Raw genomic sequence first — 13,709 nt, 5'->3', positions numbered from 1 at the left:
ATTTCAATTTTCAACCTATATATTATAATTTTGTAACGACACCTTGATGCAAATTAAACATATTATTTAAGGGCTTGAGGCAGTTATTATTTAAAAAAAAACGTCTTAAAATACTACATTCTTGACTCATGCAGCAATATCAAATATGTTTAATGGAATTTCACTAACCCCAAATTGACGGACAACGGGTGAAATTTAGTAGCCCTGGTCGTAACGTGTGTTAATGGACACTAATACAGCTGTGCCTGTAGAAAGTGACATCTGCTATCTATCGATTGTAAAGCAACCATACTTTTGACATTTAAACAGCATTAATTGTAAGTAAAATAAACGAATTTATTTTATAATTGTGGGAAACCGCAGGCAGCATTCATTTAAATAAGTCACAAAGCTGTATTTGAGGTATTTTTAACCATATCGGTGTGCTGCACTGAATTTAGTGTTGCTTAGAAGTACTACTCACATATACATACAGCCTTGCCATTTTTATCATGGCGATTTCTTTTTGACATTTCACTACGACCTGGGCGCACGTGTTTTTCGGGCTCCACTCTTTGCTAAATTAGAGTAAAATCAAAGTAAATTACATTATTTTACATCGTGCGCAACATAACGGCCTTTATTAATATTGCGTAATTGCGTGTTTGTGCGCGCGTGTGTTTTACAGATGAATCCAGAGAAACTTAAGAAGTTACAAGCGCAGGTGCGCATTGGCGGCAAGGGCACTCCTCGCCGCAAGAAGAAGATTGTACACTCGACCCCTGCTACCGATGACAAGAAGCTGCAGTCATCTTTGAAAAAACTGTCGGTAAACACCATTCCCGGCATTGAGGAAGTGAACATCATTAAAAATGACGGCACCGTCATTCACTTCAACAATCCAAAGGCGCAAGCTTCTTTGCCGACTAACACGTTCGCCATTACCGGTCATGGTGAGAACAGGACGATCTCAGAAATGCTCCCCGGCATTCTGACACAGTTAGGACCCCAGGACATCAATCAGCTAAAAAAGATTGCTTCGGAGATTGCCAACAAGAGTGCTGCAGCCGGTGGTGTTGCTGGCGCCGGCTTGGACGCTGGTGACGACGATGTTCCCGATTTAGTCGAGAACTTTGAAGAAGTGGCCATCGCTGGAGCCAAGGTAGCTGCAGCCGCTGTAGCGCCTGATAGTACCGCCGATAAGAAAGCTGGCGAGGTTGCAGCCTCAGCCTAAGGGGGTGACACACATAACACATAAAAAAACATACAGACAGAACCGAAAGGAGCCGCTCAACGATCAACCGGCATGTTCACCCAACGACAATTGCTGATAATCGAGATGTAGTGCTCCTTTCGTTCTAAGAGGGGGTCATTAAACTACAATTACCACAAAATAAAGGCATCCAAGTGAGCTGAACAGAACACGTAAAATATAATAATTATATTAATAAGGGAACTCTTCAACAAAAATCTATTAGAAATAGTGCGAAGCGCGCATAAGCGAAGCAAAAAAAAACAAATATGTACAACTAAAAATGTATTTCCAAAGCGATTAAAGCACGTTTCCACTACACAAAACACAAACACACACATTCATATGCCGCACTTTTATTTTGCCTCCCACAGACAGACGACACACATTTAAAAAGTTACAAGTTTATTTACAACATTTATGAATTTCAAAGAAACGACGAAACACTCCAGGAAAGTCATTGCCAGCGGGAGAGTAGAGAAGTTTTAGCTATATTTTTAGCATAAGCATTACGTATGTATGTATGCCTGCTTTCCAGAATTCTTAGTTTTTTTTGGAAAAACAGTTTATTTTAGCTTTCCCAACAACAACAACTGTACCCACACCCTCTCCTTCCTTTGGCCAGACTATGCTGATCCAACAACAAATGTAAACAGAGTAATCGAACTTTGATTTGTGCAACAACAACAGCAACTCATAGAACAACATTTGGATGATATAAGCAAAGCAAAAACAAAATTCGTACCAAAATTGTTAAAAACATTTTTCATAATTTGTAAACTATTTTTTAGACTATCATACATTAAATAAACTGTGAAAATACACTGTCTAGTCGGATTTATTTCTAACTTGACTTGCATAACCCCTTGCCGCCGGCCCACACACACACACACTTGTGTAGACGCGCAGCTGGCAACAAATTGTTTTTTGTATACATACATACGTATTTGTATAAGTATGTATTTATGTGTTGTTCGAGATATAAGCAACGGTTTTTTATGTGGGGGGTTAGGTGGAGCACGCGGCAACAACATGTTGACGATATTCAATTTTGGGCCTGAGTGTGTCGATCGCAGTTCTATTTTTTTCCAGAAATGAAAGGATTAAAGAAACTAAATGTTGAAGCATGAACAATGTATTTTAATTGGATTATTTACTGAAATGCATATATGTACCTACAATGACTAATTGAAATGTGATACTTGTGTGTGTGTCAAAAGCTTATAATTTCTTATAAGTTGCGGTTTATCAACAGCTGTCGTAGCGGAAAAATATCTCCATTAAACTTAGTGCAATATGTGTGAACAGACTTGTGTTCACAAAAATTTACTGAAATGTGATGGAACTTTTTTAACCATATTAAAAATCAAATTTTAGCGGCTACTCGATTACTTAATTGCTATCGACTGATCCAATAATGTAGACACTGCCACGATTTTTGAATTGTGTATCGATGTATCGATAAGATATCAACAATCCTAAAATGTACGTGGCTTGGACAGACCAAAAAGAGGCAATATCTTGCTAAAATTGCATTAGTAAACGCGTCGAAACAGATTCAATTTGCAAAGTGCTTGAAGACCACTAAACAGACCGTTTAATGAACTGTAAGTGAAGATGTTGTACACAGTTCAAAACGCGGAAATACAACTTTTTATCCGCGCTGCTGCAACAGGAGTCTTGCCAAATACATTAACATCCCTTTCACTTTTAATTGGACTCCCCCATCTCCTGGGCCGCTGTGTATGCGACGTTTAACGTTTAGAGATGCAATTTGTTATTTAATGAGCATCAACACCTGTGATTGCACCAGCGTAGCATAGCCAGCATAGCAAAACAGCAACGTAGAATATGTATATATGTATGCTTGTATTATGTACATGCGTATGTAAATTTGTTTTGTTTGCAAGATATTTTGCAATTTTGTTTTGCACTCATTTTCGCTGTTCGCTTCGCGCTAAAAATAAACTGTGAATTTGTTGAACTGCCATAAAATATAAACAAAAACAAACAATTGGCAAGCTAGCTACGTTTTGTTTACGTCAACAATAAACTTGTACACGTTACATAAAGCTTTTAAAACCTATGCCAAGTCGGTGATAAGATATGCGAAGCCCTCATATCAGCATGTGGACAGAAATGCACAAATTTGCGGAAGTAAATCTACAACATCGTTTTTAAGTGCACAAAATATCGCCTGCATTAACGGCCTATATAACTCTTCAGCTTCCGCTATATGTGCAATGAATCCCGATGTGGTGGTCAAAATTTCGGTTTCTTATGAAATTAATGCGCGGTATATTCTCTCTCTCTCTCGGTCTCTCATACCACGTCCCACATGACTTTTAGCATGCAATTATTTCATCATGCAGCTATTGAGAAGAGTCAGGGAGTTTCCGAATGGCCTGCCATGACAAAAGCGAAATGCAATCAAAGCACATACAGCTCAGATCTCGATTGCGATTTTTAAGAATAGAAGAACTTTGATTTTAGTGTGATTTTATACATGTACACTTCTTGATCCACAGAGAACAGACAGAAGCGAAGGAGGGCGATGATTCCAAGGATACTATAACAGGTTGTGCATTAAACAAGTAGCTACAAAATTAGAACGCCTGCTGACACAATGAACAATATGCAGAGTGTGCCTGTTAAGGCCGTCAGTGTCATGCCTCCGACCAGCAATGGAATAGGTATTGGTCAGACCGTGGGCCATGGGGTGGGCATTAAGGGAGCACGGAGCAATATATTTAATGTAGACGGACTCCCGACGCAAATGCAGGGCCTTATGGTCGATTACTCGAGCATACGCAGCAAAGACGTGCTGGTGCGGCCGACAGAGGCACAGATGGAGCTATTGAAGAAAAGACTGGTAGACCGCATTGCAGACAATTGCGGTGAGACAATCTATGAGATTGGAGTGGGCGAGGGTAAGTGTGAATCAAAATATATGGTCGCTTGATATCATAACGATCCGCTTCAGATGGCAGCGACAATGGTTTGGATGTGGAGCAGTTCGCTGCCTCGGTTCAGACGCTGGAACAGTTGGCCAATCTGGTGAACGCGGACATGGTTAAGCTGCGAGAGCGTAAGGGCGAGAAGGGCAACACCGCACAATTCCTCATACGGAAGCACATTGAAACAACCGATTTTATGGAAATACGGTAGGTTATTGGAGCAATTTGATATCCTCAGATGTTCTCATCTATCGGCATTGTAGAGTAGCTGTGGTGGGAAATGTGGACGCAGGCAAGTCAACGCTGCTAGGCGTGCTGACCCATGGTGAGTTGGACAATGGACGCGGCCATGCGCGGCAGCGTCTGTTCCGACACAAACACGAGATTGAAAGCGGACGCACCAGCTCAGTGGGCAACGACATACTGGGCTTCGATGGCGTGGGCAATGTGGTGAACAAGCCCGATCACGGTCATCTCGATTGGGTCAAGATCTGTGAAAAATCCTCCAAGGTGATCACTTTCATTGACCTGGCTGGTCACGAGCGCTACCTGAAAACCACAGTTTTTGGCATGACGGGTCATGCACCGGATTTCGGCATGTTGATGGTATGACTTCATCCCAATCTCTTAGAGCTAGTCCACTTATTTCTTCAACTCCATTACAGATTGGCGCCAATGCAGGCATTGTGGGTATGACCAAGGAGCACTTAGGCCTTGCGTTGGCTCTGGCTGTGCCCGTTTTTGTAGTCGTCACCAAAATTGATATGTGTCCGCCAAATGTGTTGCAGGACAACATGAGGTTGCTTTTTAGAATGCTTAAATCCCAGGGGTGTCGAAAAGTGCCCGTCGTTGTGCGTTCCTATGACGATGTCGTGCTTAGCGCCACGAACTTTGTGTCGGAACGCCTTTGTCCCATCTTCCAGGTGTCGAATGTGACGGGCAATAATCTGGAGCTCTTGAAAATGTTCCTTAATCTGCTGAGCACACGCATGGCCGGCTCCGAGAACCTGCCGGCTGAATTTCAAATAGACGATGTCTATTCCGTACCTGGCGTTGGAACAGTCGTCTCAGGCACCTGCCTGCAGGGCACCATTAAGCTGAACGATACGCTTATGCTTGGCCCGGACCCAATAGGCGCCTTCATACCCATCACAGTGAAAAGCATTCATCGCAAACGCATGAATGTAGCACGCGTGCGTTGTGGCCAAACCGCCAGCTTTGCGCTCAAAAAGGTTAAGCGCACCTACTTGCGAAAAGGCATGGTGATGGTATCGCCGGATCTTAAACCGCAAGCCTGCTGGGAGTTTGAGGGCGAAATCCTAGTGCTGCATCATCCCACAACGATCTCAGCCCGCTACCAGGCCATGGTGCACTGCGGCAGCATCAGACAGACAGCCTCCATCATCCATATGTCGCGTGATTGTCTGCGCACAGGTGACAAAGCGCACGTTAAGTTCCGCTTTATCAAGCAGCCAGAATATATACGTGCCGGCCAGCGTCTCGTCTTTCGCGAAGGACGCACTAAGGCGGTGGGAAACATACTACGTCCAATGCCCAATGCGGCAGCCTCGCCCTATCGCCCCAAGCCAGCAAAGATGCAGTCGCGTGGCCAGAACGGCGGTAGCAATGGTAGCAACAATCAGCATCGAGGAAATGCAAGTGGTCAAGGCTGCAGCCACAAGGGTGATGCTGGCGAGGATGGCGCGGCGCAGCAGAACGGAGAGAAGCGTGAGGGCAGTCGACGCGGCGGCAAACGCAAGCGCAACAATCGGGCCCAACATGCTGCTTCCAGCTCTTCTGCCTCCTGCAGCCAGCAACCAAGCAATGGAGCGACTGCTGCCACTCCGCCCGAAGCCAATGCCATCGTCAGTGCTGCGTCAGTCCAACAACCGCAAAACTAATGTGTAAAACACAGCATCAACAATATCTTGAACCACATTTATACGTAGCCTGTAAATCGTGAATAGGAATCGTGATGTATGTCCACTAAATCACCAATCCCAATTCTGAGTAGCTTCATCTGGACTTCTCAATTAAATGCTCAAACCATTTCTTGCATTACTAATATTCTGAATAAATCACGATTTTCAGGCCTCCTATAAAAGTAGTTGCATTCAAAATTTCTAAATATCTAAAGATACATATGTATGTATCTAAAATTTTCATAGCTAAGATCTAAGGGCGTCCTACGTTTGTAAATTGCTCGTTTTATTTTTCTAGTTATAGGCCAAGGTCGGTAAACTCATCTATTTTGCTACAACAAAACTTTCGAACAGACAAAATCAACCGGAAAATTTGAAACCATAATTGATCCGATAATTCGTGTAAAATGTTTGATAATAAACTGTTTCGTATTTCGTCCCCCATATACTTAATGAGTTGTACAAACAAATGACATTTAATGGAAAAAATACCAAAACGAATTTCAATTGTTTTAACTGCACTACCAATTTTGTGTTGCTTTTTTTTTTGCTTTCTTTTTTCTAGTTTATAGACATAAACACAAAATTCTATTTATGCTAAGCTATTGCGTTATTACATATTTTTGAAGTATGGAAATTCTTTATTAAAGAACACGTTTAAGAAACTTATTAATTTAAAAAAAAGAAACTGTTGTTTCGCTAAAACTGATCTTGGGAGGTGGAAATGTTGCATTTCAATACATCTCTTATAATAGTATTTTTGAAGACTAAAAAATCCCAATAATAGTGAAAAGAGAATTTGATGATCGGTGAGCGGACAGATTATAAATATTCCAATAATTCCTTGAATTATAGCTTGCAAAGAGCATTTCTGCGAATTCTTTTGGCTAAGCAAATAAGTTAGTATAGACCATTAAATCTTAAATCATTTTCAAAAGAGAAATTAACTTTGCGTGAATACATGCGAAAATTTTGAAGTGTTTATTGATAAGCTAATCAAATAATGTAAACTCTATGGAGTGTGCATAATTTACTAAAATTTAGTGAGCTATTTATTTACAAAATGTTCATTCAGTTGCCCTTTTTGTTTTTGATTTCTTTCTTCAAACCCTCGATCTCCTGCCGCACGTTGTTCTTAAATAGATTCATGAAAGCTCTGTAAAAGTGAAAAAAATGTCTTTGAAATTTTTACGTAAAACGATGATGTAGTTACTTACTTGAATCGCTCCGGTGTCATCTCGTGCACGCCCTGTTCCCGCGCTATGCTTTTCGTGCGATACATCAAGGATACGACTAACTGGGCGGCCCGTCTCATTGGGTAACTATCTGCCATTCGCTGAATCAGCTGCTCGTTATTGGCCAAATAGCGCATCAGTAATCGTAGGATCATGTTGGTGTTGACGGGGTGGCTGGATGTTAGAACTCTTTATTCCTATACTTCCGTATAAGCTGCTGCTTTAGCTTCAGTTGATTGCGCAGCAGCTCGAGACGCTGCAGTTGCTCCTCCTTGTTGTAGTCAATGCCGGGGAGCTGTTTGATCTGCTCCCGCGCCGACTCCAAGCGTTTCTGCAGCTCAAAGATCTGCATAAAAGTTTTAAATGGCATATATAATATATCGAAATGACAAAAGAACCTTTAATGGCTACCTTATGGTTACAGTCCTGAGATTCACGTAGCTTTACCGAGTTCTCGAGCGGGTCCTTTTCGATGCTGTGGTTTAAAAAAAATGGTTATATAAGTAGTCGAAAAAAATATTTTATATTGCGCAAAATCAGTTGACGAAAAACATGTATGCATGTAAGCCAAATATATATTGTCACTGCTCGAAAAATAATGTATTTGCCAACCGAAGAATTAAGACTGCCGGACAGACACCCACGTACACACATACCAGCGCACTATGTCGTATATGATGGGCAATATTTCGATGTCGAGCTGTTCTACTGTCAAATGACTGCCGCCTATGCCGTTCGATGTTTGCGTCTCCTGTGAGACAGTGGTGGGCTCGAAAGGCGAATTTGATGTTTGCGCAAGGCCGTCAGCTGTCAATATAGGTTTTCGATCCTCTATCTGATTAATGGGCGACAAGTCCATTATATTTATTGCAATCCAAATTGCTGCGTTTGTGTTTTGTTTGGGAATATAAATGCAAACATCATTGCTATCGATATGTTATCGCTTGGAAAAACAGCAGTCTGGCAGCGTCAGCAGTGTTGAAAGACGTTTGAGCGCGTACAGCTTTTGAATTTAAATATAAAAAATATTGCCAAATACAGTATAAAATGCTAATACTAATAGGTCTTGACCCATTACAATATTATGTAAACATCGTCACAGTTTTATAATTAACATGAATAGCATTCACACGTGTATGAATTTGTTCACTGGCCTATTGCTCCGATGAGCTCTACCTGCCTCTTTACTTGTTTTCGGCATAAGCCTCAAAATTTACACCTTTTTTAAAATTTCATTCACTCTCGTATCAACACGTGCACGCATTTTTTGAACGGTTGTGTTTTTTGATAACTAATAAACGGATCAATGGATATAAAATGAACTTGCTAACAATAAAAAATTAGCAACTACAAAAGAGAATTTAGACGACAACAACAATTAATACGCTAATTGGAGACCCAGAAGCTGTTGATGTCACCATTAAAAGAAACAACAACTAACAGTTAAGGCGTTAAACAGTTCTGTTATTTTGAAAATAATTATTTGGACCATTTACGGCGAACAATGCGAACAATGGCGAATATATTGCGTCTTTGACTTTCCTTGTATACAATTAATTAATTTCACTTTAAACCTTGCCAATTATTGATGGCAATTTACAAACAATTGAGAAATATGTATTTAATTCGCGAGCATTTGTTTCAATTGAAACCATTCCACATGACTTACAAAACTAACCTTAAGAAAAAATTTGTGAATTGAGAATATAATCTGCTCGATATTTTGTCTACTTTTTCAAATAACTCTTTTTTGCAATAAGATATGTTCAATCCGCATTTAATGAATGAACAATGTTTAAAAAATTGAAATCAGGTTATAAATAATGTAAATTTCTTGAATGCATAAAAAGAGAATTTGGCACTTCAATGTGTGTTTTATATACATATATATATGTACATATGTGTATGTATGCACATGCATATACTTATGTATGTACTAAGTATGTACGTGTGTATGTAAAATGTATTTTCAGGCGACATTAATTGGCACACATTTTTTATGAGGGAATCAAAGAATGAATTTTCATAGAGGCAGCGTTTCAAACCCTCTACGCTTTGGAGCGTGTCCCAAACAGCCTTCACCGATGCCATTTGTCGATGTGAAAAGCGTCGCTCCTTCTTTGCCACACTGACCAAATCTAAAGAACCCAGTTCACCCAGCAATTGGCCTAAAGAAATTGTATTTTATGATACATACATATGTAGTATAGACTTACATACATACTTGTACATAGTATATATGCGTATGTTTATAAGTATTAATATTTTTATAAGTATGTAGAATTCGTTGTTCCGCTCTGAGCAGCGGCGACAACGTCAATGCTCCCACGCTTGCGCTCACAACCATCGCACAGGTGCAGCGGCAGACTCTTATTTAGTCATTATTAATATTATTGCTCTTAAGCGCTGCGACTAGAAGTCAACAGCAACAACTATTCCATAGTTTATTGTATTACCCTGTAGTACGCAAACAGTATATTAGTTTAGTGAAAATATACAAGTATGTAACACACAGGAGGCGTGATAGAGCCCACAAAGTACGTATTTATCTATTTCTCTGTCTGCCCGTCTATACATATAAAATATCTTATACTTCATATTTTCATAAATTTTTATGTTTGAGGTGTGATTCAAAAAATGTAACTTTCAAAAGCACTTCAAGCTACAAGAATTTCGATTTGCACAATTGTTTTCGGGTGTTTTGTTCGGAATATAATGAGTTATCTATTCTAAACAGAATTTTCATCCTTCTATCTTTCTAATTATAATAAGTATATAATAACTATCTCCGGGGAAATCTCTGACCACATGTTAGTGTGAGTAGGAACTGAGAAAATTCAAACTGCAGTATTACCATAATGTATCAGTAAAAAGCAGTTAGATAAAATCTGAAACAATTAAAGTTCAGTTGCGGGATCTTAACTATTATTGTAATTTAGTAACATTCTTTTTAGGAATTCGTATATTTTTGGTAGGTCGGTTTGTCGGTTTTTGTTCAAATTATTGATTATTGAACAGATTTACCTAAATATGTCGCTGGCCTATATTTTTTGTCCAAATAAACAATTAAATTAGTGTATTTAGAGATTTACCCAAAAGATCGTGGCATTTAATAATAATATTAATCTTTTTATTGCATCCCAACTACTTACATACATGTATAGATATGTGTATGTATGTATGTATGTATGTGTATGTGCTGGTTTGTACAAGTAAAGAGCGCCATCTCTTTAGTATAAAACGGTGAGAGAGTCCAAGCGTCAGCTGGCATGGTCGCGTTATATTTCCATATGACGTTTGCTCCCCAAATCAGTACGTTTGGTTCCATCGACTAAAACACACAAGTGGGTTCTCGCGGGTGTTTAAAACCTAAACAACAATCTATTTAAACGGTCAACATATCAGCCTAGCAAAAAAAACAACATCATCAACAACACGTCGGCACTTTTGTTTATCAAATTTCAAAAGTTTAATGAGCGGCCACGCCAATCTAGAAAAGAAAGACATTTGCGGCTATCGTTGTAGAGGATTTTGAGTCTTTAACTTTTTTCCTTCGTTTAATTACGTGCGTGCCAAAAGTACGTCATCGAGGCGCGTAACAAAAAATACATTTAAAAAATAGCAATTGAAATCTTCAAAGCGGCGACAGCGTGGGCATTAGTGTTTCTACAGCCGAACGCCTGTCATATATAAATATACAAAACAAAACACATTTATTGAATTGAATTGAATTCAATTCAATTGCAAATATAACGCGACACAAAAATTGAGGAAAATTTTCCCTTGGCAGAAAAAGAATTTGTTATTGTTGTGCGACATTCACAGTGAAACGTAAAAGTCAAGTGCGCAACACGTGCGTGGGAGTGAGAACACACTAGTGTTGAAGTGAAATACTCGTAGAGCGCATTGATAACAACAACGCGTAAAGTGAGAGACGCACGGTATTCAAAATAAAGTAAAAAAAAAACAAACAGATAAGAGAACATGCACACAAACAGCTGAGACTGTAGTTGAGAAAAGCAACAACAATAACGCAACAAGTGCAGTCAAGCAGAACTTACATACACACACGCATACATATTATATGCATAACGAAAACAACAACAGAACCCAGCATCAAGCTCCTATTGTTGGCACAATCAATTAGAGATACGAACGCAGAGCAGAGCAGAAGCGTCGCAGCGCAGCATCCACAACAATCAAGTTGATCAACAATCAGCAGTCCAGCAGTATTCAGCGTTCAGTGGACATTTCCCCGTCGTCGCTGTTACCGCCTCCGTAATCGAAAGTACTCGTAGTCGTTGCCGTTGTCGGCTGCCATTATTATTTACTCGTTGTTGTTGTCGTTGTCGTCGGTGGCTCGTTAATTTCGAAACTGTATCTGTAGTTTCCCGCTAACGGCAAAAATTCTCACAACTCATTGATATTTTAACCTCGTGTCCGTGTTGGTTGCCGCTCGACCAAGGTTCTTGCGCACAAGATGCTCGTCTATTTGGGCTTTTCGAAGCCTCGCTTCGTCGGATTAAAAGTGCTCCTTTAGCGGAAGTTTGGAAATTACAAACATAAGAAATTTTTTTTTGATCAATCGATCTAAAGAATTGGCTCACCTGGTGGTGTTTTAAATTCTCTTCAAACCAATCGCCCAAAGATTGTGTTAAATATATGAAACACTTGAATAAATAAATTACACGCATTGAAGTCGTAAATAGTGCAAATAACAGACCACATTGAAAAGTTAAAACAAACTGAATTTATTGTTAATTTGCTTAATGAATTTGAATAATTTGTGTAATTAGCACAAGAGCTTTGAAAAAGCCTAAAATAAAAAAAACTCGTTACGTCGCAGACACGATTGTGTTTCATAAAAATTAAAAAATCTAAAACTGTGCGTGCGTGTGTAAGTGCAGAAAGGCTCTAATAATTTGTTAATCAAAGAAACTTGCAGTGATATATAACACCCCGACACTAAGATACAGACAGTTCAGCTCCAGCACATATCGCTAGACACCCATACACTGAGAAGCGCTTTTAGACCTTTATCAATTTTTGCACAAATACGAAGTCAAACAACAAAGCGTAGCCCCATAAACAGAGTCGGCGGCTATTATAAACACATACATGTGTACATATGTATAGTATGCATGAATATATGTATGTCGGAACACATACTACATCGTATATGAGCTGCGATTAAACTCGAAACGGCAAAACGTTCAGTTCGCCGAGACTTTACCAACTCAGTGCCAAACAGATTAATTTCGAAACGCTTCGGGACTAGTTGTCTGCGGATAGCAAGCCATAAATATTGCCGTGAAAAATAACAATACGTACCAGATTTTCCAATATTATGTCAATGTCGACAATATCGACATCGAAATCTGAAGTTTTAAATCCACTGTTATCTGACCGTGTCCGTAAAGGAGAAGAAAACTAATTGTTCCATCAAAAATATTTTGTGAAGAAATTCAATCGGACTTAATAAATCCACAGAAGCGCTGCTTATAATAATGTCTGAAATCTGACATTGCTTTAACAAAATAACAATCAAAAATCACCAAGTGCCTTTCTTCATAAACTCTAAACAAAAGCAACTCATCATCAGCCGGTGTCAGAAATTTTACAATCAACTCAAAAGTCAGCACATGCTGTTTAGAATGCCAGCAGGAATCTGACAGTGGCCCAACCCCAACAAAAAATAAAAAACAATAAAAAATATATATATTTATATATATATAAACCGAAACGGTATAACCAATTCTGCTGAAAACAGTTATCAAACTTTGCAATAAATGGAGAAATCCGAAATACGGCTGCAACGCATGTCAAATGAATATCAATCGAGCTTTATGTATCTGAGGAACAAAATGCTGTTAAAAATCGAAAACACTTTACTTCGAAGCCATCGTCAGCGTGAAACCACTGGGATCAAGAAGCTATATAATTCGTTTTTTGTACTCTTTTAATTGACTATACCGAAAACGCAAAAACGAATTTTCCACACAAATACTGTTAAATAGTTAAAGATTTAATCAAAGCCATAGATATTATTTGGTTGTTAGAAAAACTTGGTAAAGTGCAAAATATACTTACATATATGCTGTTATGCTGTGCTAAAATGAACTAGTGTTACTCATTTTTAACATTATCCCTCAACCTAACCTCAACAAAAATGTTGACCTAAACTATATAAAAACTAAAACAAATACTATTCCAACCCAAACAACTCTATTCCAACCTTTATTTTGTTGCATTTTTGTTTGGTGTACGACAAAAATTAAATTCTAACCAAAACGAGTCGCCTTTTGTGGGGGCCACACTGCGAAGACTTGCCAAAATAGCACGCGAAAGCTCAGTGGTTGCGCCC

The 13,709-nt window shown here is 39.2% G+C and overlaps 5 protein-coding genes across 6 annotated transcripts; 3 read left to right on the top strand and 2 right to left on the bottom strand.

Moving 5' to 3' along the window:
• The first annotated feature begins 300 nt into the window (after window positions 1-300).
• On the top strand, window positions 301-1,571 carry LOC115621588 (transcription factor BTF3 homolog 4). Of its 2 annotated transcripts, none has more exons than XM_030515289.1 (2): window positions 301-317; window positions 668-1,571. In XM_030515289.1, exon 2 carries the CDS (start codon window positions 668-670, stop codon window positions 1,211-1,213), a length of 546 nt encoding a protein of 181 aa, XP_030371149.1. In that variant the 5' UTR covers window positions 301-317; the 3' UTR covers window positions 1,214-1,571. The 2 variants fall into 2 exon arrangements, with proteins under 2 accessions (XP_030371149.1, XP_030371142.1); XM_030515282.1 differs by lacking the exon at window positions 301-317 and adding an exon at window positions 454-578.
• A 1,136-nt stretch (window positions 1,572-2,707) lies between these two features.
• Window positions 2,708-6,631, top strand: LOC115622156 (GTP-binding protein 1). The gene is made up of 5 exons (XM_030516028.1): window positions 2,708-2,838; window positions 3,760-4,161; window positions 4,215-4,395; window positions 4,452-4,794; window positions 4,854-6,631. Exons 2-5 carry the CDS (start codon window positions 3,858-3,860, stop codon window positions 6,087-6,089), a joined length of 2,064 nt encoding a protein of 687 aa, XP_030371888.1. The 5' UTR covers window positions 2,708-2,838; window positions 3,760-3,857; the 3' UTR covers window positions 6,090-6,631.
• Window positions 6,632-7,058: 427 nt separating this feature from the next.
• On the bottom strand, window positions 7,059-7,531 carry LOC115633082 (protein NCBP2AS2 homolog). Its single transcript, XM_030530461.1, has 2 exons — window positions 7,328-7,531; window positions 7,059-7,266 (listed from the first exon to the last, which is right to left on the bottom strand). Exons 1-2 carry the CDS (start codon window positions 7,498-7,500, stop codon window positions 7,182-7,184), a joined length of 258 nt encoding a protein of 85 aa, XP_030386321.1. The 5' UTR covers window positions 7,501-7,531; the 3' UTR covers window positions 7,059-7,181.
• Window positions 7,493-8,230, bottom strand: LOC115633073 (mediator of RNA polymerase II transcription subunit 9). Its single transcript, XM_030530449.1, has 3 exons — window positions 8,002-8,230; window positions 7,757-7,820; window positions 7,493-7,691 (listed from the first exon to the last, which is right to left on the bottom strand). The coding sequence occupies exons 1-3, from the start codon at window positions 8,202-8,204 to the stop codon at window positions 7,527-7,529; spliced, it is 432 nt and encodes a 143-aa protein (XP_030386309.1). The 5' UTR covers window positions 8,205-8,230; the 3' UTR covers window positions 7,493-7,526.
• A 2,487-nt stretch (window positions 8,231-10,717) lies between these two features.
• Window positions 10,718-13,328, top strand: LOC115634615. Its single transcript, XM_030532467.1, has one exon. The coding sequence runs from the start codon at window positions 13,135-13,137 to the stop codon at window positions 13,306-13,308; it is 174 nt and encodes a 57-aa protein (XP_030388327.1). The 5' UTR covers window positions 10,718-13,134; the 3' UTR covers window positions 13,309-13,328.
• Window positions 13,329-13,709: the final 381 nt, after the last annotated feature.

The sequence above is a fragment of the Scaptodrosophila lebanonensis genome, unplaced genomic scaffold, assembly GCF_003285725.1.
Source record: "Scaptodrosophila lebanonensis strain 11010-0011.00,11010-0021.00 unplaced genomic scaffold, SlebRS2 tig00000001-arrow-pilon, whole genome shotgun sequence".
Classification (NCBI taxonomy): Eukaryota; Metazoa; Arthropoda; class Insecta; order Diptera; family Drosophilidae; genus Scaptodrosophila; species Scaptodrosophila lebanonensis.
This window is presented reverse-complemented; position numbering and strand designations above follow the sequence as displayed.